The 26,152-nt window shown below is 41.5% G+C and overlaps 1 protein-coding gene across 8 annotated transcripts in view; it reads right to left on the bottom strand.

The window, feature by feature from the left end:
- Positions 1–3,650: 3,650 nt before the first annotated feature.
- The window catches only part of WDFY3 (WD repeat and FYVE domain containing 3), a 150,979-nt gene continuing 128,477 nt past the window's right edge, over positions 3,651–26,152 (bottom strand). For 6 of the 8 annotated variants that reach the window (XM_033059623.2, XM_033059616.2, XM_033059618.2 and 3 more), the window contains 24 exons: positions 25,471–25,524; positions 23,505–23,673; positions 23,165–23,328; positions 22,323–22,471; positions 21,955–22,075; positions 21,544–21,629; positions 21,196–21,276; positions 20,748–20,802; positions 20,281–20,400; positions 19,486–19,603; positions 18,347–18,453; positions 17,677–17,830; positions 16,025–16,116; positions 15,483–15,695; positions 13,633–13,780; positions 12,665–12,819; positions 12,219–12,377; positions 10,695–10,874; positions 9,497–9,679; positions 8,805–8,901; positions 7,429–7,758; positions 7,122–7,233; positions 6,590–6,787; positions 3,651–6,066 (listed from right to left, as the gene is read on the bottom strand). In XM_033059623.2, the coding sequence (XP_032915514.1) occupies positions 5,946–6,066; positions 6,590–6,787; positions 7,122–7,233; positions 7,429–7,758; positions 8,805–8,901; positions 9,497–9,679; positions 10,695–10,874; positions 12,219–12,377; positions 12,665–12,819; positions 13,633–13,780; positions 15,483–15,695; positions 16,025–16,116; positions 17,677–17,830; positions 18,347–18,453; positions 19,486–19,603; positions 20,281–20,400; positions 20,748–20,802; positions 21,196–21,276; positions 21,544–21,629; positions 21,955–22,075; positions 22,323–22,471; positions 23,165–23,328; positions 23,505–23,673; positions 25,471–25,524 (3,366 nt within the window). In that variant the 3' untranslated portion in view covers positions 3,651–5,945. The remainder of the gene's footprint in view (positions 6,067–6,589; positions 6,788–7,121; positions 7,234–7,428; positions 7,759–8,804; positions 8,902–9,496; positions 9,680–10,694; positions 10,875–12,218; positions 12,378–12,664; positions 12,820–13,632; positions 13,781–15,482; positions 15,696–16,024; positions 16,117–17,676; positions 17,831–18,346; positions 18,454–19,485; positions 19,604–20,280; positions 20,401–20,747; positions 20,803–21,195; positions 21,277–21,543; positions 21,630–21,954; positions 22,076–22,322; positions 22,472–23,164; positions 23,329–23,504; positions 23,674–25,470; positions 25,525–26,152) is intronic. The other 2 variants (XM_033059619.2, XM_033059621.2) reach the window with 1 other exon arrangement.

The following is a 26,152-nucleotide window of genomic DNA, read 5'->3' as shown; positions in this document are numbered from 1 at the left end:
GCTGTGTCACTATAAATGGGATTTTTCTTCTTCTGCTGCACTGCCAACTGCCAGAAAAGCTGCAGCTTCTCAAGCTGTGTCACAACTGTCCTGTTAGCCCCAGGCCTCAGTCCTCGCTGTAAAAAGCTTCTGATAACCAAGGCTTTGCTACAAAGACATTCCCCAGAGATAACCAGTGCAAAGTACCTCTTGTCTCTGGGCTTGCTGCACAGAGTGTCACGTTCTAAGTTGCTATTTCTGTCTGCCTGGGTGGCTGTCATGGTGAGCATTGCCAGCCTGTGACACAGTGCAAAGAAACAAATTTGGCCTCTGCAGGAAAATACATTTTCGCTGCTGCATTAATTCAAAGCTGCTCTGTTACACTTGAAGAAACTATAAGGAAAAAGTAAGAGCTGAGGGTTTTAACTCATCTGCAGAAGTAACCCTGAGATCACTGGTATTTTTAATTAATACAGCTTTTCACAGCTGGGCTCAAACCTATTTTACTTTCCATCTCTTGAAGGAAGTAGCCTTTACTTCAGTGAGGTCTTAGCAGTTTGCTAGAGCTGAGCCCCAGAATTTCTTTTTAGGAACAGAGACCTTTTTTGTTCTCCTTTGTTGCCAGTCTACATCTCAGCTCAGTTTGGGGCTGATCAGCTCTTGGATAAATGCACATATCACATTACTGCTCACACAGGTAAATTTGGAGAGCTTGGCTGGTGTGTTGGCAAACCTGCTGGACAGCTCTGCCCTTTCACAGGAGCTGGGGAATGGCTCCCAGGTTTCTCTGCAGTTGGAGCATTCATCCTTAATGATCATCCCTGTGAGCTGCTGCTTTGTGAGAAGAGAGCAGCCAAGCACCAGCAGCACCACGGTGCTTCAAGATGGTCTGGGCAGAGCTGCTTTAAGGAGAGCTTAAAGATCTCAGCAGCTGCCCCTGGGAAGGGCTGGGAGCTCTTCCCAGAGCACCACCCCCACACAGGACTTTCACCACTGCTCTTGGGCAGAGCCTTGCTGCACCTCCCCTCACCTCAGTGTTTACAGTGGAAACACTCCCACCCACATTGCCTCTGCTCCTGCACCAGAGCTCTGGTGTCCCCTGGTGCAGGCAGGATTGCATTTAGGTTCATCCATGACCAGGTTTTGATCCCATTCCTTATAAATTGCCATTTTTGGGGGGCCAGGCCCACATCCAACACAGTACCACACAACTCCTCTTAGGAAGACAGGGCAGGATTTGGCTCCCAGTGCACCAGCCCTGCTCCTGGGCTTGCTTACCCCACCCTCCTTCCTACACGGTGTGGCACAGTAACCTCACCAATGAATCAAATCTGCATCCTGACATGGAGAGAGACGTGTCCCACTGCAAGGAATTCCTTAAAAAACACTCATGCACTTTATACAGAACACCAAGCTTCACCTTTCTGAGCTGAGTTACTGCACCTGTCATGAAAGACAATTTGGTAACAGCAAATTGGCCACAAATTTGGTTTTACCTGCTAAGTGGAATGTCTGGCCCCGGGTGGTGCTTCTGCCTGGCAGAATTGTGGTGGAGGCAGAGCTAAAGGCTGGGGCACGCGCAAGGAGCTGCCCTGTCACTCAACAAGTGCCTTATTTCACTCCAAAACTGGCAGCTTGCCCAGCTGATGCCTGTTGGGTTTTTACAGGGCTGGGACTGCACTTTCCCAGTCAGGTCCATCAGGATTGTGGGCTCCCCATCACTTCCCAGTGCTTGTTCCTGGCAGCTGTTTTCTCCACCATGCCTGGGAAATGAGCCTGAAGTACTGCATACAGTAAATGATCCAGCTGCACAGAGCAGCCTGGAGCTGAGTTAGTAGGAAATCTCTTCCCAAAAGGAGTGGGAGGTGATGCCAGACCCCACAGCCCAGAGTTGGCATGGTTACCTGGCTCAGAGTGCTCTGGTGACGTTCATCCATGATCTGCTCCCTGGCAGCAGCAGGACACTCAGGCTGCAGCTGTCAAATGTCTGCAGCTGCTGAGCACAGCACCTCCCCCAAAACTGTTAAAGAGAAAGCGTTTTCTTCAGTATGGGCAAGATTTAAAATGTGGAAATGGCCAAGTGTGAAATACTTGAACCTATGAAAAGTGGACATTACCATCCTGTATAACAAAGACATGGCTAAGCAAGGCCATGAAAACAGCTTCTGTAACTCCCTCCTTTTCCACTGCCCTTATCCAGCACAACTTAAATAATTATTTTCTGCCTGCTTTCGCTCCATTGGCACAGCCTGCTCTTCTACACACTCTCAATTCAATTTAAATCAAAAAAGAACAAACTAAGGTAGATGATTTCATGCTGCACCATCATGGATGGCCATACCCACATTCAGAAAGCACAACTGTGACAAGTAATAGAAACTTACTCCTCACGGTGACACAGAAAAATGTTACTCATTAGTTACCACTCCCAAGTTAAAAACGTTTATTCAACTGCAAAATGTTGTGTCTTTCCAACAAATGCAAAACGGCTTTTTGGTGGTAAATAGCAGGTATTTATTTGAAATGAAAAAAAATACTTCAGTACCTGAACTATTGCATTTAATCATGTATTGTTGTAATTGTGTTACTCTACCTTTTTGCATTGGAGACAAATATACAATGAACATTCAGATATCACAGATTGCACACTAGATAGTAAATCGTCAGGCCTTTTACGTAACCACCAAAAAACAGATATTGGGTTCTGCAATATAGTACAAAATTCCACACTCCAGTCTTAGCCAGTTATCTTCAATTTACTCCTGATGCTGTACAAATAAATGGCCATTTAACTAGGGCTTACAAGTTAATAACAGGACAAAAAAAATATACATTGCACTGACACAAAAAGTCAGCTGTGTTAATAGTCATGCAACAAGTAACCAAACTTGCTGAAATTAAAAATACTTTCTAAAAACAGTTTTAACTGCATAAGTATTTTATACACAGTTCATTTACCGAAACAAAAGGAGTCTTTAAATGATACAAAGCAAATATAAGTTTCTACCGATTTTATACATAAGAAAGTGCAAAATAACTTATCTAAAGTGTTTTGCTATTGAACTGATGAACGTTGGCTGGAGGCAGCCAACCCCCTCTCAAAAGCATGACATTACAGTTGCACACTACATACGAATGTTAGGAGTACATGGGTAAGTTTACTACAAAGAACAAGGCAGGAGAAGACATGTGAGGTACTTGCAGAGAATACAGTCTACTAATGTTAGTGTACATGAGTATATTTTTGCTCAACAGATTTTTACATGGAAAACAAAGCAAGTATTTGCATTAGAAGCTCGAATAAAATGGAAAAAAACCCCACTCCCACGTGAACACCACAGTTGCCCACAGCACCAGCTGCCAGAGGAAATACGAGCAGGTGTGTTTGTCCCCCTCCGCCTCCAACAAGCAAAAACGTGGTTTTTTTTGGGAACAGAATTGAGTCAGAGGGCTGTGGTGGTTTGCTTGCAAAATGTAAACTGGGCCTAGCCTGCACACTGCAGAATTTGTAAGGAACAAGGATTTCTTTAGCGTGCTGCCAATGTCACAGGCACGGAACAAGACCCGTACAACGCGCCTGTGGCTGACAGCCCCGCCCTCGGGACCCCACAGCAGGACTGTCCTGCTTCAGTGCTGGATCACATCACTGCTCTTGGCACAGCCTTGCTTTCATTAGGGTTTAACCACGTGGCTGTACAAGCTGCAGTCCACAGAAAAGAAGGCTTCCTTCAATCTGGGGGTGATTTGCAAATCTGGAGGCAAGGGGAGGAAAACTGTGGACTCCAAGGCATTTAAGAGTTGTTAAAACAGCCTTTTGTTCAAACAGAAAACGTTAAGGCCACGAGCCTGTCTTCTGAACTATGCTGGTTTTGCATCATTTTGGGAAGGGTGAAGGCAACGTTAGAGAAAACAGCTGAACACAGAAATTCCAGTGCTCTGCACATGCTAACCAAGGACCTCTTCCTGTTTTTAGGGTCAAATCTGCCAGGTAGCCAGTAGTCACTGTGGCTACCTGACCATCACTCTTTGGATCCAAAATTTGGGTCAGCTAAGCTCGACAAACCTGCATTTACTCAACAGTGTGCAAGGGCTCTAGAGAAGCCTTTCTGTTCATTTGGGGACCTAGTATACATACCAAAACAGGAATATATCTCATTTTACAGACCAGCACATACATAATAAACAAACAAGTATCAAAATACATATTTAACCTTCAGTGCATAAACATGTGATACCAGGGTAAATAGTAAGTGGTCAGAATTAACAAATTATTCACCGCTAAAAGCTCAAATCAAGAGAAGACAGGGGCCCTCTGGAAGGAGCTCACTCCAACACAGAGGGCCTGGCATTTTTGATGGTGCAATTCCAACAACAATGCTGGTTTTAAGGATTTGCCATCCCAGGGCCAGAGTCTGCCCAAGTCATTCCAAGTGCAGGATAATCTCATCCCTTTGAGTGACATTCACTCAAGTACTGTCAGAGCCACCTGTCTTCTGTTGGTCTGGGTCATATCCTTACCTCTATTTAAAAGAATCCATTGTGAATATACCTAGCTCTAGATCAGTTTGTCACCCATTTACAAAATATATACACATATGTTAAAAAACAAAACCAAACCGACCACCAGCCTGCCTGCTGCCCTCCCTCTCCCCCCTCACCCAAACCAAAACCCACTGGCAAGACCTCATGCAGAAATTCAGTCCATGGGCCTATCCCAATGCACGTGCTCCAATCTCAGCAGATATCAGTGTCTCTACTTCATCCTACATGTAGTGCAAAATAAATGACAGAGTAGTAAAAAAATACTGCAATTAAATTCATATTGAAACTTAAAAACCATAGTGGAAATTTACTGCTGTCCTCAAGCTGATGGCGTGTGCTGAAAGACAAAGAGAGCTCCGAGGAGCATTTCTGACATGACCAAGATCACCCTGCTTTAGAGCAGTGCCAAAAAGGTTCCAAAAAAGGTTTTTTGCAGAGAAGCTACGGGACAACAGCGGTTAAATTTTATGCACAAGGAATTAATTCTGTACCTATATGCAAAAGCCAATTCCTATTGACTAAAGAAGATAAAAGCTGGTTCTTGCACTGCATGAATCAGCTGCTAATGAACAGTAAGTAGTTAACAAAACTGCAGCTCTGACATATGTATAAAAGAGGCCTTATTAAATATGAACAACACTGAGGTGGTAAATAGTTTGGTATAAAATGCAACACAAGTGTACAATTTAGTTCCTGGTTATCTTACAGCTAGAATAAAATACTCCAAGTTCCTATTCTCAAAAATGTTTTCTTTTGAAAAAATCCATGTAATTCTATGAATAGCCTCACTTAAATTAAGATACTGTGGGCAACTGAAAGAACAAACATGCACAGACTGGATTTTTAACAGAAATACACATAATGCCTTCGAGTTTTCTGTTTGTTTTTTTTTGTTTTTTTTTTAAACATTCGTATCTGAATTGATAGATGAGATAAAGATGCCACACAAAGTACAGTGGTTAATCTGAAGTCCCATGTAACAGGCAGTTAAGTTCATATTTAGATAAAAAGGCCGTTATACCTATTTACAATATACACAGTTGCTTGCGAAGAAGGCAGATTTACAACTATCTTCTAAAAAGCCTTGCCCTCCCCTCCCCCCAGTTAAGATGACTAACTCTACAAAAACAAGACAAGAAGGGGTGGCTGGGATAAGCGAGGATTCTCTCGACAGCCATGTCAGCATGGGCTTAGGGGCTGCCAGTTCTGTTGGATTTGTGGTTATTAACCATGTCTTCCTGGGCCTTGCTCTTCTCCTCGTCTGCCTTCTGTCCACACAACCCAATGCAATGATCCCTTTTTACTCTTAGTGCTTAGAACGCAGTATAAACGTAAGTGTAAACAGACAATATTCCAACTCCTTGCGATGCTCTCACTGCTTCCTGCGGTGACAGCGGGGCTGGATGAGGTTTGCCAGGCCCCCATCAATTTCTGGGCCCCTCCTCTGAGCCCCGCTCGTGCTGCAGGTTGTAGAAACAGTTCTGGCACACCCTGACTGGTGACGAAATCTTCAGCCGTTTGATTTCTGACTGAAACCGGCTGCACCTGTGGAGAAAAACCACAACCATCACTGAACACAGGTCCTCTCCATTTCTACCCATTTTCTGTTCAGCTGTGGGAATTATCACCACGACTTCAAACTTCAGAAAACTGCCCTAACTTACTTTGACACGGAGATGCAACGCAGTGTGGCAGAAGCAGAATTTAACTGAAATGATCACCACAGAGTCAACGCAATGAGACTGTGTGACAGATAGCTTAAAAACAGCTGTTGCCACCAGCTTAGACTCAGATAAAACTAGAAACACCTTTTCTGATCCAGTGGATCAGAGAGGAGACTTGCACTTTGGTTTGTGGGTAAGGGGAGCTCACACACATCCTCTATGTCATACATTTCGTCTGAGGCTGCCTGCTAATAGCCCCGTAATCAGCATCCTCATGGATGCACACAGATGCACACGGTTTAAGCAGCCCCAATCTTTGCCCAGGGTTCAGTGGCATTTCACAGCTTTACCCCACCTACAATCCTGTACGGGAAAGAGCCCAGAGGAGGCTGCTGGCTGCTTACTTCTGGCAGAAGAGCTGTCCGCAGTTCCTGCAGTGGTGCCGCCGCTCGGTGAGCGAGAAGCGCACGGTGCAGCCCGAGCAGCTGTCACCGCCCTCGTCCTTCACCCAGTGGTCGGCTGCGGAGCGGCCCGGCTGATCGCTCACGGACCAGCTGAACACCCTGCCCCGGCTGTCCCCGATCAGGATCCTGCTGTGATCCCTGCAAGGAAAAGCAAAAGCATTCCTGCAACAGCTCTGGCATGGTAACGCACAGGCATCGATGCCTGATTTTACACAGCAGAGAATGTAAAATGGTGAAGTACCAGCATGGTAACCAATGCCCCATTACCCTGCTCCAGCTGAGAAACGGAGCTGCAACACTCCATCTGCAAAAAGTAGCTGAACAGGTCTCCCTCTCCTCAGTGCTTTTATCTCAGCCCTTGAAGAAGGCTGCCCCAAACAGCATCACCACAGAACAGAGTTATGAACAGTGGTACCTCCTCCTGCTGACAACATCCAAGAACGTTTGAAGGCCCCAGGTGTGAGCTACTCACTTGGAGATGCCGAGCGCGGTGATTTCGGCTGGGTGTGCGTTGTCTTTGCGATCAAATGCCGTGTGCATAGTTAGTTTGCTCCTGAACACCAGCTGACGCTCCCATCTGTATCCTACAAAGGAGTGGAAAGTGGGAGGGGATAAAGCAAATTTGCTCCTTCTCATTTTTGTTCCCTCCTCCTCCAACATACTTATAACTGCAACTTTGTAATAAGAAAAAAAATCTCCCTCAGAGATCCAAGTTTTTCTCTTTTTCTGTAACATTTCACTCAGGAATAAAATGGAGGGCTGTACATGGCTTCCTTTACCTGGTTTGAGCTTGCTGTAGTGCCGTGCTTCAGCATAGCTGGGGTGGGGGTGGTTAACCTGAGCGTGGGGATGCATTTTTGCTTGTCCCTCGGAATAATTCACAAAGATAAATCCATCTTTCTCATCCAAGCTGAGCTGGTCTGACCAACGCCTGGAGTCATCAGAGCTGCTGTCTGCTGACCACGCTGCCGCTGCTCTGGCTGACGATGACCGAGGCCTGTGGCTGGTGCTGCTGGGCTGGCTCTGGCTCTCCTGCACTTTTGTGTCCTGGCCTATGCAGGGATCGTCTGCCTCGGAGTCACTGCTGTCCTCTTCGTGGGCTTCCTGCCCTGGATTGGCACAACAGGGGACAAGGTGCTGTTACTGAGCCTGGCTGTGGCCTGAGCTTTTTCCTTAATCTGCCTGCAACCCAACGGGGATCAACACTGCTGAGAGAGGGACACTGGATGCAGGCATCTCAGAGCCTTTTCAGAGATTCAGTTCCTGCCAGGAATCACACCATTCTTTTTTTTGGCACTTTTTTTGCACTTTTCTCTCTTGCCAGAGAACGACACCCCTTAGCTGAATTTCCTACAACAGTTCCTCTGAGGAGGGCCATGATAGACAAAAGGAGCAAAACCTTCAGAAACACTGAAGTTGGCAAAACCTTTCAGCAAAACTTACACAAGTAAGCAGAGTCAGCTCTGCTGAAACTCTGACTGAAAAATAGGATGCAGACTTGTTAATAACAGGACTTGTTAACACAAAAGCAATTACCAAAGACATTTATACTCCAAGTGACACTGAAAATAACCAAAAGCTGTATTTATATAATAATTACTAATGAGTATCATAAGATTCAGATTCAAATCCTGATCATATCTTCAGTATAAACAGGGGAAGAGGAAGACAAGACTGCTAAAAGAAAGAATCATAAAGCACAGACCAAAATCTTCCAAGAGCAGTAAGGGATATCATTGGTTGTCTTGTTTAAGCTGTTCCATTAGTACATTTAACTCAGCTGTTATGCTGTAATTCCATTTCATACTATAAGTATCTAGCTTTTGGACAATCCATCGAGTACATCAACAGCAGAAACAAACACAGAGAAAAGTTCCACTTTCACAGAAAAAAAGCTACGATGGGCAACATTTTTTTCTAACTTGAAGCAATATGAAACTACCTTAGGCAAGGTGAGGAACACAGAACTCAGATGCTCTGCTCACTGTGCCCACTACTGTGGGCACAATGTGTCTACTGCCTTTTTTGTGTTTACTGTCTTTCGAGATAAAATCTCCATCATCTTATTCTGCTCTATGTAACCACAGGACTTGACCTACCTATAGCAAAGATCAGACACAACAGGGAAATACCACACACTTATCAGGAGACATACCTATTTGTGCTTCCTGACAGTCCTCTTGCATTTCCAGCATTTCCACAGGCTCTGGAGCTGGTGTTTCCGGCACTTGCAAAAATTCCATCCGCCAGAACTGGAGGGACAGGGGATAAGCAGAGTGACACTTACTGAACTCTTGGCTTTTTCCTGAGCTACTTGTAGAGTTAAAATGCCTTAGTAGAACTGTGTATTGCATGCAAGGCAGGTCACATCTCCAGACTATACCCTGTTTTTGAGGACTAGAAACTATAAGATACATGTGTTCATGTCCAAATCCACTCCCCACAGGTCTCTGACCAGCAGACTCTGGTTAAGGCTGCACATGAAAGTACTGAAAATTGAGTTAGACTTGTAGTGATCTCTTCTCTTTCTAGGCAGCAAAATGAATTGTCTCAAGGTGTGTGAAACTAAAATGGTGAACCAAAACAACAGTCTCCAGGCATGAAAGCTGGTGACCAAAACAGAGCAGGAAGGAAAATGTATGTCCTGCTGACTATTGCTGGTTACCACATCCCAAACAGGGCATTAAAAAGGTAAAAGAACTGTTCAGATGAAATTCCCAAGTAGAGCAGGATTCCTTTTGGTCCTGGGCAGGGCACTGTGCTGCCCTGCATAGGCATGACTTCTCTAAACACTACTACCACTGAGGCATAAACTTTATTTTCCAGGCAGTGATTCCTGGTACCTACCCGGACAACTCCATCCGAGTGTCCTGTTACGATGACGTTCTGGGTGTCCCACTCGTTCATCTCTGACACAAAACAACACATTATCTGCTGGCTCTGGCCAGTGAAGGTGTTCACACTCGCAGTAGGGCTGCCATTAATGCTCCACACATGGATGTAAGTGCCAGCACAGGATACAATGTCTCCCTGCAAAGACAAATAACGCCTCCAGATTTCAATGCAAAGTTGCAGGTATTCTTCAGCAAAAATATAAAGTTCATTTATAAGCCAAGTTACAAGGCTGGCATTTTTCAGGAAGTTCTATTCAATGGGAGTCTGGCCAGTTGAAGAAACCTTTAGGTTTATATGCTTTTTTTTTTAAACTCTACCTAGAAAACCACATTTAGGAGCAACCTTTTTGCTTTATTTACAACATAGAATGAGTTGACCAATTCCTCCACTTTTCACAGCATAACAATCCAACAGTCTATTTTTTAGTGCTTCCAGTTTCCAAAGACTGCTCTGCTTTTTTGCACAAATATGTACCACCTTAAATCTAATTTGCTTCCTTATTGGGAACAATTCAAACAAATACCGAGGAAAACAGGAGCTGCAGTCTGAAGCACTGGCAGCGCTACAACCAGACCACCAGCAGCTAATAAACTGTGCCACTTGCTACCCTCTGCCTGATTTACAGCCCTCTCTTGTCTTGATTTCAACCACTACATCTGCTCCAGCTGCAACAGGGTCCACCCTGTCCTGATGGCCATGCATGGGAGCTGGATAAATGGTGACTTGTAACTCACAGGACCAGAGAAAGGAGCTTTTTTAGGATATGCCTGTTTCCACTTCAACTGGTGCTGCATTTTCACCCAAGGTATCCCGTTTCCTTTAAATCCAGCTTAAGACAAGAGAAGCCAAGGTCATGCATCAAAAGCATTTCTTAACTCCTCTGGCAGGTCTGGCAGCTCACTTGCCACACTAACTATACTGCTTCCAGCACTGTTAATAATCTCTTCTGAGCTCAAGCCACTCTGTATGGAATGCACCCACGTATAGCTCTGGACAAATGACACAAGTTATTCCCTAAACCAGTTGTTAATCAGTTTTCAGATGAGTTATACAGGTTCTGCCAAGTTAACAGGAGAGCCTAGTTGGTTGAATGATTTCCCACTCTTGCGACTGTTCCCAGGGCAGCCTGGTGGATGGATTTGGCTCTCACCGTTAATTCATTGATGCAGAGGGCTGAGATGGGAGCCCTGTGCCCTCGGAGCTGTGTGAGGAAGGAGAGCTTGTTGAGATCCCAGATGATGCAGGTGCGATCCCGGGATCCGCTCACAATTATGTGATACGCCAGCGACGCCGTTAGGCACGTGACAGTGTCGGTGTGACCCAGCAGTGCCTGCAAAACACAAGGCAGGAGCAAAAGCACAAATCAGGAGAGAGCACAAAGATTCCACATTAAACCCTCTTGCCTGAAAGATTCAGGTAACCTAACCAGAATATCCTATCAGAAGATGCAGTCACTTTATAAGTCTTCAGTTGATAACTATTTCCATCACTGAAAATGGTAAAAGTATTTTTTTTTTCCATTTAAAAAGAATTCTGACAAAACAAAATTTCAAGGGTCTAATGTTACAGATCCTTCCACTGAAGAAAAACCCATTCTGCATCTGTAGCCTGTTTATCAGGTCAGAAAGTGTTCCAGGCTGCACCTGAAATTACATTCTGAAAATAGAAGTTAATGACTCCTACAGTAACTGCTGATGACTAAGAGAAGACAAGAGAGACAAGAAAGAGTTGCAACCAAAAAGGCAAAGTCAATCGGAAGGAAGAGAAAAATATGAGCACCTACTCATATTAGGCCTTATTTTTACATTTTAGGCTTAATCTAACTATTGGAAAAAGAATCTGAAATACAGTCAGATTACTGTGCCTAACTCAGTTAAAATAAAACTCGCTGAACACAGTAAATGTATTCAAATATGCTGCCCCAAAATTTAAGATACAGTGTTTTCTCTCTTACAGTTTTTAAGTAAAACACTTTAGAAAATCAGCTTTGGACAGTTGACTACTGCACAAGAGAAGTTATTAAATAATTATCTTAATTTCTTTTCATAAATTTTAGGGATAGACTTCCTCTAAAAAAAGAGTCTTGCTATTAAAGATTCTAATGGAACAGCAACACAACCTATAACAATGATACACAGCTGCTAGAATATTTTGACTTAGTTGTGGTTGGGTTTTTTTCGTTACATTTGTTTGGTTTGTTGTTTTTTAGGAAACATTTAAAACTTACTCTGTACTTAGCTGCAGCTGACTTAAAAGCATGTGTGCTTGTTTTAGATTAAAAAGTTCTGTAATGAATTTTTTTTTTTTTTAAAAGAGGAAAATCAACCTTTAAGTCAGCCTTTCACTGGCCTTCCTGACACAGTTTTTAGATGGGGGTATCACAGATAACACTACAAAGCAGATGATCATTTCACAAAACTCACCTGTATAATTCTATTAACATTACTACCAAATTCCCTTTCTCTCCAGAAAGCTCCTGGTGATCCACTATTCTTATAAACAATGCAGTTTTAAAGATGCATTTTTCCCACTTGCAATGCAGATTGCTATCTCAACTGCTCCATTCTCCAGAGATCTGCTGGACTCTGGTTTCAAAGGTGAGCAGTAATCATTACATAATTACTTTGATCTTATAACATTACTTTACATGAAAGGCAATTTTATTGTATTTTACCTGTTTCAGTGTGAGTGCTTTAGCTTTTTCTTTGGAGACACCCATTTCCCACACACACACTGCTGTGCTTGTTCCTCCAGTGATAACTAGTTTGGGGTTGGGGCAAATGGCACACAGGATCTGACCCCATTCTGACAAGCACTCATAAACAATCACAGCCTAAAAATACAGAAAACAAAGAATTACTTGCAGAACTAGTAGTTTGTAGCATAAAAAATAAAAACCTGGCTGCCACCTTGCTCTCATTAAGTCACTAAGACCTGGTAAAAAACTATTAAGAATAAATGTTATTCTGCCAGCATTCTGAAGAAGACCCTCAAGAGGGAACAATAAAACTGATGCAGCAGAAGATTATTTCATTCACATGTGAAATACATGTCCATTGTTATAAACAGTTTTTTTCTCTATTGAGTGCTAATTGCTGGAACAAATTTCAGATTACAAACCTTATCTGACTCATAGGTACCCAGTCTGCAGCTGAGGTCTGCATAGCCCCAGGCAAATGTTTTATTCCACGTGGGTGGGATGAGAACCTTGTTCTGTTCTACTGCCAGAATGCCTTTATCAGTACACACAATCTGCCCCACAGGCTCCTTGAGCTCTGAAAAAGAAGATGGGGTTATGTTTTATTGCTGGGAGAGACAAATTCTATCTGACCCCTTGAAGTACCTACTGCTCTGTCAAAGTAAGGTCTCTATTGACTATTTACACATTCTTTGCTTCAGCTGCAGTGATGGCAACTTCTGCTCCATTGCTAACAAATGCAGAGCCAAATATAGATCAGTGCTTTCTAATTTCCTGACTTAGAGTCTTCTCACTAAGCCCTGCTAAGCCCCATTTAATAGAATATCCTTCTCTCTTTACAGCAGGGAGCCACAGATTTCTTTACTCAGGTAGGAAAGAAATCCCTGTATAGAATTTACCTGCCTCTCAGACAATTAAGTTTTGTGCAGTCCAATGTCAGATGTGAACTCAAAAAACACTTTCTTTAGTCTCAGTGCAGCTACCAATACCACACTGTCCTGCCAACATTCCTTAGTATTTCTCAGCACTGTGATAAATAATCCTTTTGTTGTGAAAACCACAAAAATAGAGGCTATCATAGGCCCAGAAACAATGTACTCTGAATGCTGTTTGTTAAACTCAAACTTACAAAGAGGGGCTTGGGCTCCATTTGATCCCTCTATCTAAAAAATGTTACATTAAACTGGTGCAGCTATGGTGTTTCCCAAGTTCCTTTAAGGTTGCTAAGAACATAATTGTACAACATTAGGATATTTTGAATTTGTCTCTCACAAAACTACAGGCAGTAAGAACATGAGAAGTAAGAAAAAGATGGAAAAGTACTATCTTGCTGAAACTCTGAATGTTTGGGCAAAGAAACAGCAATAATTACTGTGGGTTTGGAGTTTACCTTTCACTGGGGCAAGAGATGGTCGCAGGTTGTCCAAATGATGGAAGAAGATTTTGTCACCTGTGGAACCAGGGGGCACAGAGGCTCCCACAGCCTCTCCATTCAGACGGCTTCTGACACGCTTTGGTGGGTGGGGTTTTTTGAAAAGCTGAAATTCATCAATAAGCCAATGATCATCAAAAATTACAGATTCACAAGGGCACAAGCTTAAAAAGATCATAAATATGTCCAAGACCCCTTCTAAAAATTCTGCAAGTCAGCAAATGTCACTTTATGCTCTCCGTATTCACTAATAACTCATGATGAACATTTAAAAAAACTTCAACAAACAATACAAAAAACAAGGAGTGAAGTTGCTCTGCCCCCTCAGGCTGTGGCATCTCATGGAGTGTGTGAGAGCTCTTCTCCAAACCCACTACCAGCTCTGCAAGGTTTTGCATCACAGCTTTTTAAAATACAAACCCAAACTGCCAGGCACATTACTAGTGGGAGTGATGGGATAAAGAAGATGCATGTTACATCATGCAGGAAAGGAGTGCAAAAATGCACAGCAGCCATGTCACTGAGAACCTGCCCTGCATCCCCCATGGAAAATAACAGAGGGGAACAGCAAAACTCTACTGTTACATAAAAATGTGTTCCAAGAGCTCACACAACCAACAAAGCCTTAAGGAAGTTTTGGGTTTCCCAAGTTTATTGCAGTCTATTTCCTCTAGCAAAGCATCATGCAATTCCTGGTAGATTTGACCACAGGTTTGTACCTAACAGGCATCTGAAGATGCAGGCAGAGCTCTGGACTCAGCTGCAGTGCTCTTCTATTGCCCTGCCCTCTGCCCCAGCCCCTGCCTGTCCATCAGGCTCTAGCTGGGCCATGTCTGATTATCAGCACAACACAGGGATTGGTTATTACATAAGAGGAGAAAACCTACAGCCACTACATAATTAGATTACTGAGGGACAGCAAGGAAGGGAAAGGAGAAAAGCCACAGAAGACAGATGAGCAGTTCTTAGCCTTCCTTCCAAGCAATGAGAGACAGACAGCTCTAAGTGGGCTGCCACAGGAAGTATCCTATGGCTGTCCCGAAACATTATGGGCTGAGAGTTTAGAGTTTCCAACACATGGTTTGAGTTCCCAGCAAATTGCTGAGGGTATCTATGGCTTCCACCAGATCTAGGATTGGAAATGTTCACCAATGATATAGAAGATTTTCACTGGAGAGCAAAAAGGCTCCAAAGAAATGTGCAATAAAAAACCCAAATCGAAACAACCAACACTGAGATCCCTCAAACCTGAACCCCCAGATTTAATATTACATTGAATTATTTAGTGTAGTCTCTTGAAGAGAACACAAACTTTAAAGCTGTGCCAAAAAAGGGTCTTTATAGCTCTTTAACTACAGCTCTCCTACAAGAGTGAATCACCTATGAGACTAGGGTAAAAAAAAGGAGCAGAAGTTAATACAGAAATTGTTTTATTACAGGGTAACTTCAAATACCTTAGCACTAGGCATTACTTTGAAGTTGCACTTTCACTTCTCCCCCATGACTTGGCAGCAGAAACATACTTCTCTTTTTTTTAATGCTGATTTCTAGAGTTGAGCCACAATTCATTATGCCTTTGTTTTAAGGATGTAAAGGGGAAAAAAAGACATTTCTAATCTCACAAGCAAAGCCCAAAGTCGATCTTTGTGCAATTTACGATGGAAACATAAATATTCATAAATATTCTTCCAGTGATATGAAGTCAAACACTCCCAAGAAGTTTCACTCCTGAAACACCTTCCTGTTTCATATTAACAGGTTTCAATTTGAGTGTTAACTGGAAAATAAGAATTCTACGAAGGGTATACCTGCTTTGGTATCTGTCCAAAGTTATTAATGAATCCTATGGTAGCTGTCTCTTTTAATGGATCATTGATGTTATATATGTCCACTTGTCCCTCATAGAAGAGATGGTGAAAGACATTTACAGCTTCTACTGCAGCAGGACCTTGCTGTTTATAGCCAAAGATCAAGTCAATCCACTCATGCAGGTGAGCACTCACGAAGTCACATTCCAGAGCCTGAAATTCAGAAGGCATGCATTAAAATGAGACAAATTGGTCACTGGTTGAGTTTACTACACTTGCCACGAGGAAAAACTCAGAACGTGATCTGACATATTTTTGTTATGTTTTGATAAAGTTTTTTTCATTGAAGCAAGTCTTGCCTCAAAGCACTCTGTAGCCAAAAAGGAAGGAGAGGAAACACTGGTTCTATAGACCTTGGCAACAATCAGACACCAACCCTGAACTCACAACTGGCCTGTGACTGCACAAATTGAGCTTAGATTAATGTGGAGTGGAAAGTCCCAACAGACATTTTTTACAATTGCCATTAAAATTCAAATTACCTCCCGATGAACTCTGATAAACTCACGAGGATCTCCTTTTGCCCACGGAGGGAGTATTACATCACCAAGTTTAGTGCCATTTTGTTTACAACCTAATAAAAAACAAAAAGAAGGAAAAAATTTGGACAGAAGCACTGAAACAGAATTGCAATAGCAAAAAAAAAAAAGGAAAAAAAATTTCAAATCTCTTATATGTATAAAGGAAGCCATTTCAGTCTTTTGTTTAAAATACCATCTGGGTTTTAAATGTCAGGCAATAAAACATGAAAAATTCTGCCTCAGTTGTTCATGTAAGAATGTTTTCAGGAGAAAGAACCCATATACTCCTTACTAAGGCTTGTGAACAGGAAAGTAATATTGTATCATAGAATGAAATTGTCATTTTACTCCTGGGAATAGCCTGTACTCCCGTGATGTAGCCAAATACTCATTCCCTAACAGTGCAGAGCTAACTGGTGTCCCCCACAAGCTCCATGCCCCAGGGTACTGGCAATTCCCTTGATGTTCCCATGGCCTGGGCACAATACATTCACCCTGTCCTGGACAGCCCCCTTCTCACTCTGAACATTAAATGGTGGCATGCTGTGATCACCAAAAACGTATTTGGTAAAACTCCCCAGTTATATTCTTGTTCTGTCACTCGTTGTCAAAAGGCAATTCCACACTTCCCATTAACTCAGAGGAAAACCAACAAATTTCCAACCTTACAGGGACAAACAAAAAAAATAAGTGCAATGCTCCAACAGAACAATTACTTGCATCACCAAACTTCAAATCTTCCTCTCTTTTCACCTGGGAGAAAGGGGAGCAGGATTGCTACAAATTACCACAATCAAAAATACCTCAGTATTTGACAACTGTTCCTAAAAAATAATTTTCTACTGTTGGTCCAAATGCTCATTGAAGAGTTTCCAATGTTTACAGTCCAAAATTATCAGCTACAAAGATAAGTGGACAAGAGCTCAACATTTTTTCAGTAATACCCTTATTCTTCTGTGTAAAATACAGCTGGGAGAGGTTTTGCCGGGTGTTCCTCAGGTTTTACTTTTCTTTTTTTTCATGGTTGTGCTTCCAATCTCTTATGGCAGATTTTTAACAAAGTTTTGAGGCCATTAAAACCTATGATTTTATTAATCTTTATTATTGCTATTAGATTCACAGCACAGAGCTCAGAATATAAGAGCTTAATGCCACTGTTAAGCGTGACATATAATAAGTAACATGCACCTCCAACAAACAGCTCTCCTACATGACTCCTGCTGAATAATCACAAAAGCTGTGACAATTCAAAAAACCTTCAGGACTATTTTTCAAATAAAGTTCTAAAAGTGACGATTTGTCAAACAGATTTCAAGAAGTTTAAAAAAAATAAACAACAAGGATGGCGAATACCATCATAGAAGAGGTTACATGGAGAAAAACGCAAAGCAGAGAAACTCCAAGTAAAACATGATTATCTGTGCTTTTTGAACTGGTAAAAAACCCAAAAATGACCAAAATACACCACTCCAAACAAAAATCCTTTCAGGGACTAGTTCTGCAATTCTCAGAAGACACTTTGTATTAGCTGCTTAAAATGAGCACTCGCTGCTTGAGGATATCTGAATACGTTCTCCCACCCACAGTGCTGCTGTCAAGCTCTCATTTCCTACCTAGGTCGAAGTTGTTGGAGTTGAGCAGGAACTCGGGGAGGTAGAAGAACTCGGGGATGAGCTCCTTGACGTCTGCCATGTTGTGCTTGGAGGCGGAGTACCAGGCCTCGCGCACGCTGTGGAACATGCGGTCAGCCAGGTCGAAGTGGCCGCCCTGCAGGGCACAGACAGGAGCATGTCAGTGGCACAGCATCCCTCAGCATGCCAGGCTGTGCCAGGAAGGCAAAGCACAACATCCTCTGCCAAGTGAAGACACTACAGCATGGCACATTTCTTTCTCTAACACAGCCAGTCTTAGCTGCGTTACTTTCAGGTACGTGATAACAGAAAACTAGACACAGATAAACAAAACTTTAAGAAAAGAGTCATCTGTCTAATTTCAAGTCTAGTCTCTTTCAGAGAAAAGGCAAACTATTTTTCACAATAAAACTTGTTTTGGTTTTTGTCTGCTGACACTTAGTTTTGCGTACATTCAGAAAAAGAAAAAAAGGTGAATTTCATCACATCTTTTTAAAAGACACATCAAAAACCTTCCAGGCAGAAAGAACTCTGCTAAAAGGTATCTCTTCTATGATATTTGATGAAAACAAAGCTGACTGATTTCATTTTCCAGTGAAGTCTGAAATATACAGCAGGCAAGAAACTTGAAGTGAGGTGATGTAATTTTTACCTGTAACCGTAAGAAAATCTGAGTAAAAGGTTCCATCCGGACAAGATAGGAAGCCACAATCATGGCTGAGGAATAGTGGGTCCCATAGTGATAGGCTGGGGTTTCCCCTGCAGATTAAAAATCATAAACATAGGAGAAATAAAGTAGTTAGGTGACAGAATCAGTACTAATGGAAAAAAATAATTAACATTGTATTTTAATTACTCTGTGGCCTTGGACACATTCAAAATTGGAATCTGTAATTTTCATTCTCAGATGTCTGAAAGCTTTATGCTTTGTCACTTGAGTTTGGACTGGAGTGCAGTAGCCCTAATTCAACAGGGTTCTGCAAAACAGTACTGAATGGTTACTCATTTTTTATTTTAACTAAGTGAAATGTTGCAGGGCAACTACAGTTATTTCTGCTGAACATACATTTAAAAAAATATATTTTGTTAAATTCAAAACATCTGCATAAGCACACTTAGAAAATACTGATTAGTTTCTAGAAATGAATGTCTTTGCCACCCACTGCTGTTTGACACAGCATTGTAGTGGTTAAATAGGCCTCTATCCTCAATGAAAGCACACAAGAAAACTTGTCTTGCCAAACACATATATTTATTCTCAGTATATTAAGAAGTTCTAAAATCATGAATAGATAACTTAATTGCATCTCATTCTGAAGCTTTTTAGCTAAGAAGTTGCTGTTGCCTTAGCCAAAAACCCCCACACTTTAAGATTAGAAATGAAAAAGCTATAATACTGCTAATGCAGAAGCATTTGCATTCTTTATACTATTGATTTTCATGCAGGAGCAATCAAACTGTATTAGCAGACACAGCTGGCTGTGTGCTTCAAGTGCCTGCCCATTCCAGTCTTGAGATAATGTTAAACTCATCAAAATGTGCAACTGTTCTTTGTTTTTACATATAAACAAAGCTGTCTCAGATTTAAAACAAACAACACAAAGAAAGGCAATGTCCATTTGTTCTAATTTAGTCTTTGTTGGAGAGTCACTAAAAAAACGTGGTAGAGTTCTGCACATCCATCTCCAGATCTCTTTACCCACATTATAAAAAAATCTGTGAGTCCCTCCCATGATGACCGGCAAATGCTCCTCTGCTCTTTCTGCAGGATGCATTGTTACTTGTACTTACCATTGGGATCTTCCCAATCCTTGTATCGCTTTTTGTACTGGGCTAACCTGTCCTCTGTCTGAGCTCCCATGGGCTTGGCCAGGTTTCTGAATGTTTTGGGATTTGTAAGATCCAGTTCCTTGAAAAATAAAACAGACAAAGATTTTATAAAACCAAACCACATCGTTTCAGCACTGCTGATTACCACAGTTAACACCACCTACTTCCTAAGGCTGTTATCCCTGCTTTCTACACACACAGCAAGTGGAATATTGGATATGCTTAAAACAGTCCTTCAGTCTGATCCAAGAGAAACAGCATATTTTATTTTAAATCACATCTGGGCTCTGCACAACTTATGCCCTGTTCCTCTTATCCTGTTCCTAATTTTTTCATAAATACTCAACAAAAACAACAATATTTTATGTAATGATATGGTTGGTGGCAATGTCTGTCCACAAAAGCATTAATAGGATGTTTCACCTTTTTCAAAAGCAAATTATTTCACTCTGGGGCCAGATTTTATAGTAGACCCTACCACAGTCTTCTGGACAAGGATTCTTTCTCTGTGTGCTTAGCATACTTCAGGATACTCAGTTTAAAGCTAATGCAGACATTTACAGGAACTCCCTCAAGGTAGAGGGGCAAATATCTCTCTGGATCTCAGACCTCACCTGTGCACAGACCAACAACATCTGTAAAATCAGCACAGTCAAGATTCTGTAATACCCTCCCTGCTGAGAAGTGGGAGAAACAAAATAGAAACCTCCAACTTAAAAAAGATTACTAACAAGGCTGACAAGATGTTTTGTTTACCTCTGAGTCATAGTCTGCGAGGATCCAGGGGAAGACAGGGTACTGCATGAGGTCATTATAGGATCTGCCAGCCAGAGTGTTCAAGTGCATCAGGTACTGGAAGTTACTGATTTCTCCTCTCTTTAAGGAAGACAGATGCACAATAAAGTTTTCACTTCACAACAATCAAATGTCAACCTGCCAGTCAATGTGTAGCCCTCCCCAAACACAGAAACTTACTTCAACATTGCTTTGCTCACTCTACTTTTTACTACAGCCCTCCCCCTGCATTTTCAACAGCAGAACCATTTCCTATTTGATGTTGACATCATGAAATACTAAAAATTAAATGCTGAGATACACTTTCTATAACAGTATGTTCCACCTGCTAGAATAAGAAGATGGAACTTAATGTGTACTGATTATTTAGGTATCATTACAAAATATAGAATTTAATATAAAAAATATCCCAACATTTTCATACTTACTTCCCATCTTTGAGTAACAGATTTTTCTCCCACTAAAGTGCTAAGCAAGCCAGACCTAGTAGAAAGAAGAAAGTGAATTTTTTGACTTTGCAGTAAGAGCTGGGTTACATCTTCACAAGACAACACAAAATTTCAAGATTAAAAGTTATAAATCAGAAGAATATATCTCTGTTCCTTTTTCTTTTAGCAGTACCTTTTTTTAGAAGTCTAAACACACACTGTAAAATTATGCATGTTAATTATGCAATTCAGTGCAAGTGGTGGCTGATGAGTAAAATATTTTTAACAACTTGGATAAATCTGATGGCTTCAGCACTCCAATTCCTTTCAGACTGTATCTGCATACTGATAACATTAATTCTGGTATTCTCCAGACAATCCTGACATCAATACATCATTTATTGGAAACTGATGAGCCACAGAGCTTGTGTAGAACAGAATCACCTACCCTTGCTCTACGCTGGTGTTTGGTCTCTGTCCAGACACCGACTCTGAGCTGTCAGTTAGAGATGGCACCACAGCCAAAAACCTGTAGCAGCAGTTAAAAAATTATGATTAGCATTTCTGTCCTTGGGATGTCATCTCCTGAGAAGCAGCATGCATTTAGTACAGTTACAGACTTCCTTCTGAGCAGCTCCACAACATCTACAACAAAATTGGAGGAGCCTCTTCTCATTTGAAGGCATGTAGTGCCTTCTAGTGGCTCTTTCCTGCAAGGTGCTAGCAGGCACCAAAAAAGCCTTCACACAGGTAGTTGCAAACATTCATGTTAAATGTTCTATTTATTTTACAATACCTTTGATAAACTTTGTTTCTAACCCCCTTCTGGAAAGCTAGAAGATAGTTCCGTCCATCTCCTGAGAAAACTTCAATTGCAATTGGCTGAAAACAAAGAAGACAAACCCCTGTCAACACCAACTTATTTTTCTTCAGGCACAGGCAGTTTAGTCATGCTACATGTGGCACCAAATTATAGTGAAGCAGACCTTGCTTAGTGCAACTAAATGTTTTATTCTTGGACCACTGACATTGACTAACACACCCAATAAACTAAACCTGGGTAAGTTCCAACAAGGATGCCCAACCTAAACGCTTCAATTTCAACACAGTCAGAAGCTTCACTTTCCAAATACTCATCAGTTATGTACTGATTTCCATTTTAAAAAATCCCACAGCCAAAACACTCCAAATATGGTGTCCAAGTTACCTGCAAAAGGTATCTCCTTTTATGCACCTCCTTGATATCTTCGTATGCGAAAATGCTGCAAGTTCTTTTGAGTTGACTTGGACCTTGCCTTGCTCCCCTAGGTATGATTGGTTCATGCATCCTGTAAAGAAACATAACAGGCAAGAGAGACATGATTTAAAAGAGAAATTAAAATAATTATCCAATTAATTCATATGAGAGTCCAGCTACAGAAACAGCTGATTTTCACAATATACCATACTACAAATTGCTCAGCACCTGAGGTCTTCCTGCATCTTGCATTATCCTGAAGCTCACTCCTCAAAAACCTCACTGTATACTTCTTGTTCAGCTCCTAAGGATGAAGGAGACTCTGTGGCTGTACTCACTTTGGAGGCAGTGTCTCGATATCCCGGATCTCCCTGGTGGCTGTCATGGTGAACCCATCGATGACATAGAAGTGCTCCTTCCCAAAGAGAAGCAGCCCCTCGCTGGTGTCAAGGCCCTGAACCCGAGCACAGCGGTACATGTGCTGGATCTGGGAGGAAAAGCAGATGCTTAGGGAAAGCAGGTTAAGGAGCACAGGCTCAGACCACTGCTCCGTTGGAACAAGTACCAGACGCTGCCTTGTTACTTGTACATAAAGCAAAAATTCTGTCAGTCTCTCCTTTAATCAGACTTAATGCCAGTGACTAGTAACTGGGGAAGAGGTTGGATAAAGCCTCATTGGTATGACATGAATATATCTATTTATTACCAGTTTATCCACTTGCACTATGCTGCCTGAACATATTTTAGAACCTGCAGCCTACTCAATCATGATCAGAATGCTATTTAATGGTATACTTCAGATGGACAAACTCTGAAATACCAAATACACAGTATGGTAAATCAACACTGATCTTGGGGATAAAATACTATTTATCAAGGTTTCCCATTCTAATGAAGGCAACAATTAATTAGGAATAGTGAATCAAGTTCTGCACTTAAACATTCAATGTTTATTTTCTACCTTGATCATTAAGTTGACAGAACAATAAATCAAACATGGGATAAGCTCATATCCTTCATTTCAGGACAGGTGAATTCTTTCCTTGCAGGCAGAAGGGAAAAAAACCCCAAAAAACCCAACAGATCAAAGAAGGTATATAAGACATTAATTCATGCTTGGGACAGATAATGAAGGAATTCCAATGCATTAAGTTCTTAGTGTGTTTGAAATACACAGTACCTTCTCTCCTTCTTCAAGAAGTCGAAGCAAAGTTGTATTGTCAGTTTTCTCCTCTTCATCAATAGAACTCCCCTCAACAATTTGATCCTGTGACTGGTCCTGGTTGTCATCATCTCCTCCGTCAGGAGCAGACCGAGATCGTTTCAGGGGAGGCTTCACCAGGCCTGGAAGAGAACAGAGACAGATAAACAAAACCCTGAGACATGAAAAATTAACTACTCAAAACCTGTAATTTTCCAAATTACTGACCCAATGCTAAGAGAGAACAACAAGAGTCGTGCAGGACTTAAACTTGTCTTAACACAAATGCATGAGAAGACGACAAACCAAACCATCTAACCTTTGACTCTTGCAATAGTGTCCTCCCCGTGCTCTGGCTCCTGCTGAGCTGTTTCACCCACTGTGTTCTCTTCTATGGCGTCCTGGAAGACGGCGGGGTTGCCGGAAGCCAGGCGCATGTAGTACTCCTTGCTGTCGTAACTGATGGCTCTCCGGTAGCGAGCAGGTTTCTTGGGAATAATGGAAGAAACCACCTGGTCAGCAAACTCCTCCCTCAGTCCCTCACTGAAGGGGTTTCAGGAACAGGGTGTGCAGCACAGTGCATGCCCATCGAGTGTTTTGTGCGTGCTCATACACCAACACAGACAGGAACAGAGACTCTTCGGGGGGTCTGATCTGTTGGTTTATTTGTAAGGAGCTATAGAGCACATCAAGCAATAATGGGGTTGCAAAAAAGTCTGCAGTTAAAACTACAACATGGGGAGTAAGTGTAGCCAGTATGTTATGAACTGTCATGAAAGGCTGGGATTCTTGTGCTTAAGACTGATTTTATAATGCTTTTACTCCCTACCAACATATGCAGTTTATTTGTTAGCCAGCTGACTTCTTTCTTAGGCAGTAATTCAAATTAAAAACTGCCTCAAGAAGACACAACGATGTGGAAGCTGGTATGAATTAAAAGCACCCAGAGATTGGGTTTAAGAATCAAAAAATTCTTCATTAATTCAGTTGTTTCTTTTTTTAGTAAAGTTTCTGATGGCTTATAGGCAGGAGACTGGCATGAGAATATGCATGTACCTGAAGTAATTATCTGAGCATTGTTTGTAAATTTGTGTGGTGTTTTTGTTCTTTTGGTTTTTTTGGGATGTGGTTTTTGCTTTCTTGAGCGTTTATTGTTTTGGTTTGGGGTCTTTTTGTGTGTGTGGTGTCTCCTTCTTCTTTGTCCCAACCCCTATCACAGGATAATTCCTACATTCCTCAATTAAGGAAGTAACATTCAGAATAGAAATCAAACTATAGCTTTATTACAAGTTGATGATTGGGATGATAAAGATACTAAGATCAGCACAGAAATTTATTATTCAGGTCAAATTGGCTGCCCTCAAAAATCAAAAATTCAAAGCACTGTAATTTAATTTGCTCACTAATGTTTAACCAAGTCTTCATTCCTTAGCAGCACAAAACTGCCACTTAAACAATGCCTAAAACATTTGTGGAAACAACTTATGTACAACCTACAAAGAGAAATCCTTTATAGTACTGCTAAGGTGAAGAAAGGAAAACAGTAACAATTTATATTAGACACTCTGTATACTAGAATTATTGCATTTATATGAATTAGTTTATTGTTGAAGGTAATTCAAAATGAGTGAATGCACATTACACACTGTACTTAGTGATGGGCAAGACTGCAGCTCTAATTAAGAGAATGGCATATACTGAATACTGAAATGCTTGCAGAGAAGCCACTTCCCAGCACGTCTGTTTTTTCAAGTCAGGATTCATATTTTTTAAGCAAATGTGTGCATTTTTATTAGTAGCAAAATGGAGAAGAGTCAGCTAAGACAAAATTAATATAGGCTTTAGCAAAAGTTGGCCTTTTAAAGCCCATTATGGCCAAAAAGGAGAAAAAACATTCCTCAGGTCCTCTCTTAGAAGGAAACACTTTCCCAGGAAGTGCTTCCAAGTGATGTGTTGCCCATTACTAAATGTGTTCCACTGACCAATAGTTCCAGGTCCCAAAGCCACAACACTCCACACAGTGAGAACAGTGGTAGCACAGCCCAACACAGCCTGTTAGTGTGCAGCAAAGAAGGGAAGGTCTACAGAAAGTTTTATTAGGTGAAGATTGAGGACAGCACAGTAACATCTTCTAATGTGATTACTGGAAAAACCCTTAGGTCTGGAATTATTTACTGAAAGAGCAAGTTGAAAGCCAAATGTAGAAGCCTTGTTAAGACTGCCTAACATGCAGGAGAAGTTATATTTATTTTACATTCTTTTGGTCAGTGTACTTGTTTCTTTACCTTTTGAGGAATGGTATCATCAGATGTCTCAGGAAGTCTGCTTGAGAAGTCAGACTGGAAACAGGGCATCAATTACATAAGCATCAGAAAAAGAACACTTTTGAGAAGAATGTATGATGGCATGTTCTCTACTTCATGTGAATTAGACTGTCACTACAGCGACTGTGTCAGAACACAAGCAGGAAAAACAATCTAATAATTTCAAACTTACTGACTTCTTTGTTTTCTCTGCTTTTTTAAAGTACTTTGACACTCAGGTATAATTTGGGGGAAAAAAATCCTGCATGCATAGATGCATGCTTAAAAAGACGTAATAAAGACTGCTTTATTTATTGAAAACTATTCCAAAATTAACAGGAACAAACTGCTAAGCTTTCAAAGGCCACACATATTTCTGCTCCACAGCCCACCTTCATCTTCATGGATTGAAGAAAGTACACCCAAAGTGTACAAATTTCAGTTGTGTATAAATTTCATACATGCCCCCAAACCAAGGCCTGTAGCCTTTTCAATATTTATTTTTCTTCCAGATCACTGTTTACCACACTATCTAGATTAAGGCCAAGAACCTCACACAGTAATGGTACTTCCAGCCTCTGGAGGTTTGTAAAGATGCCTGTGCTGTTTGCTGGCAGGCTCACTCAGCACACCTCACCTTATATTGCAATGTCTTCAAATTTGC

This window comes from Catharus ustulatus, chromosome 5 (genome assembly GCF_009819885.2).
Source record: "Catharus ustulatus isolate bCatUst1 chromosome 5, bCatUst1.pri.v2, whole genome shotgun sequence".
NCBI classification, from domain to species: domain Eukaryota; kingdom Metazoa; phylum Chordata; class Aves; order Passeriformes; family Turdidae; genus Catharus; species Catharus ustulatus.
Note: the sequence above shows the minus strand (reverse complement) of the source record. Positions and strands in the feature narration are given on the sequence as shown.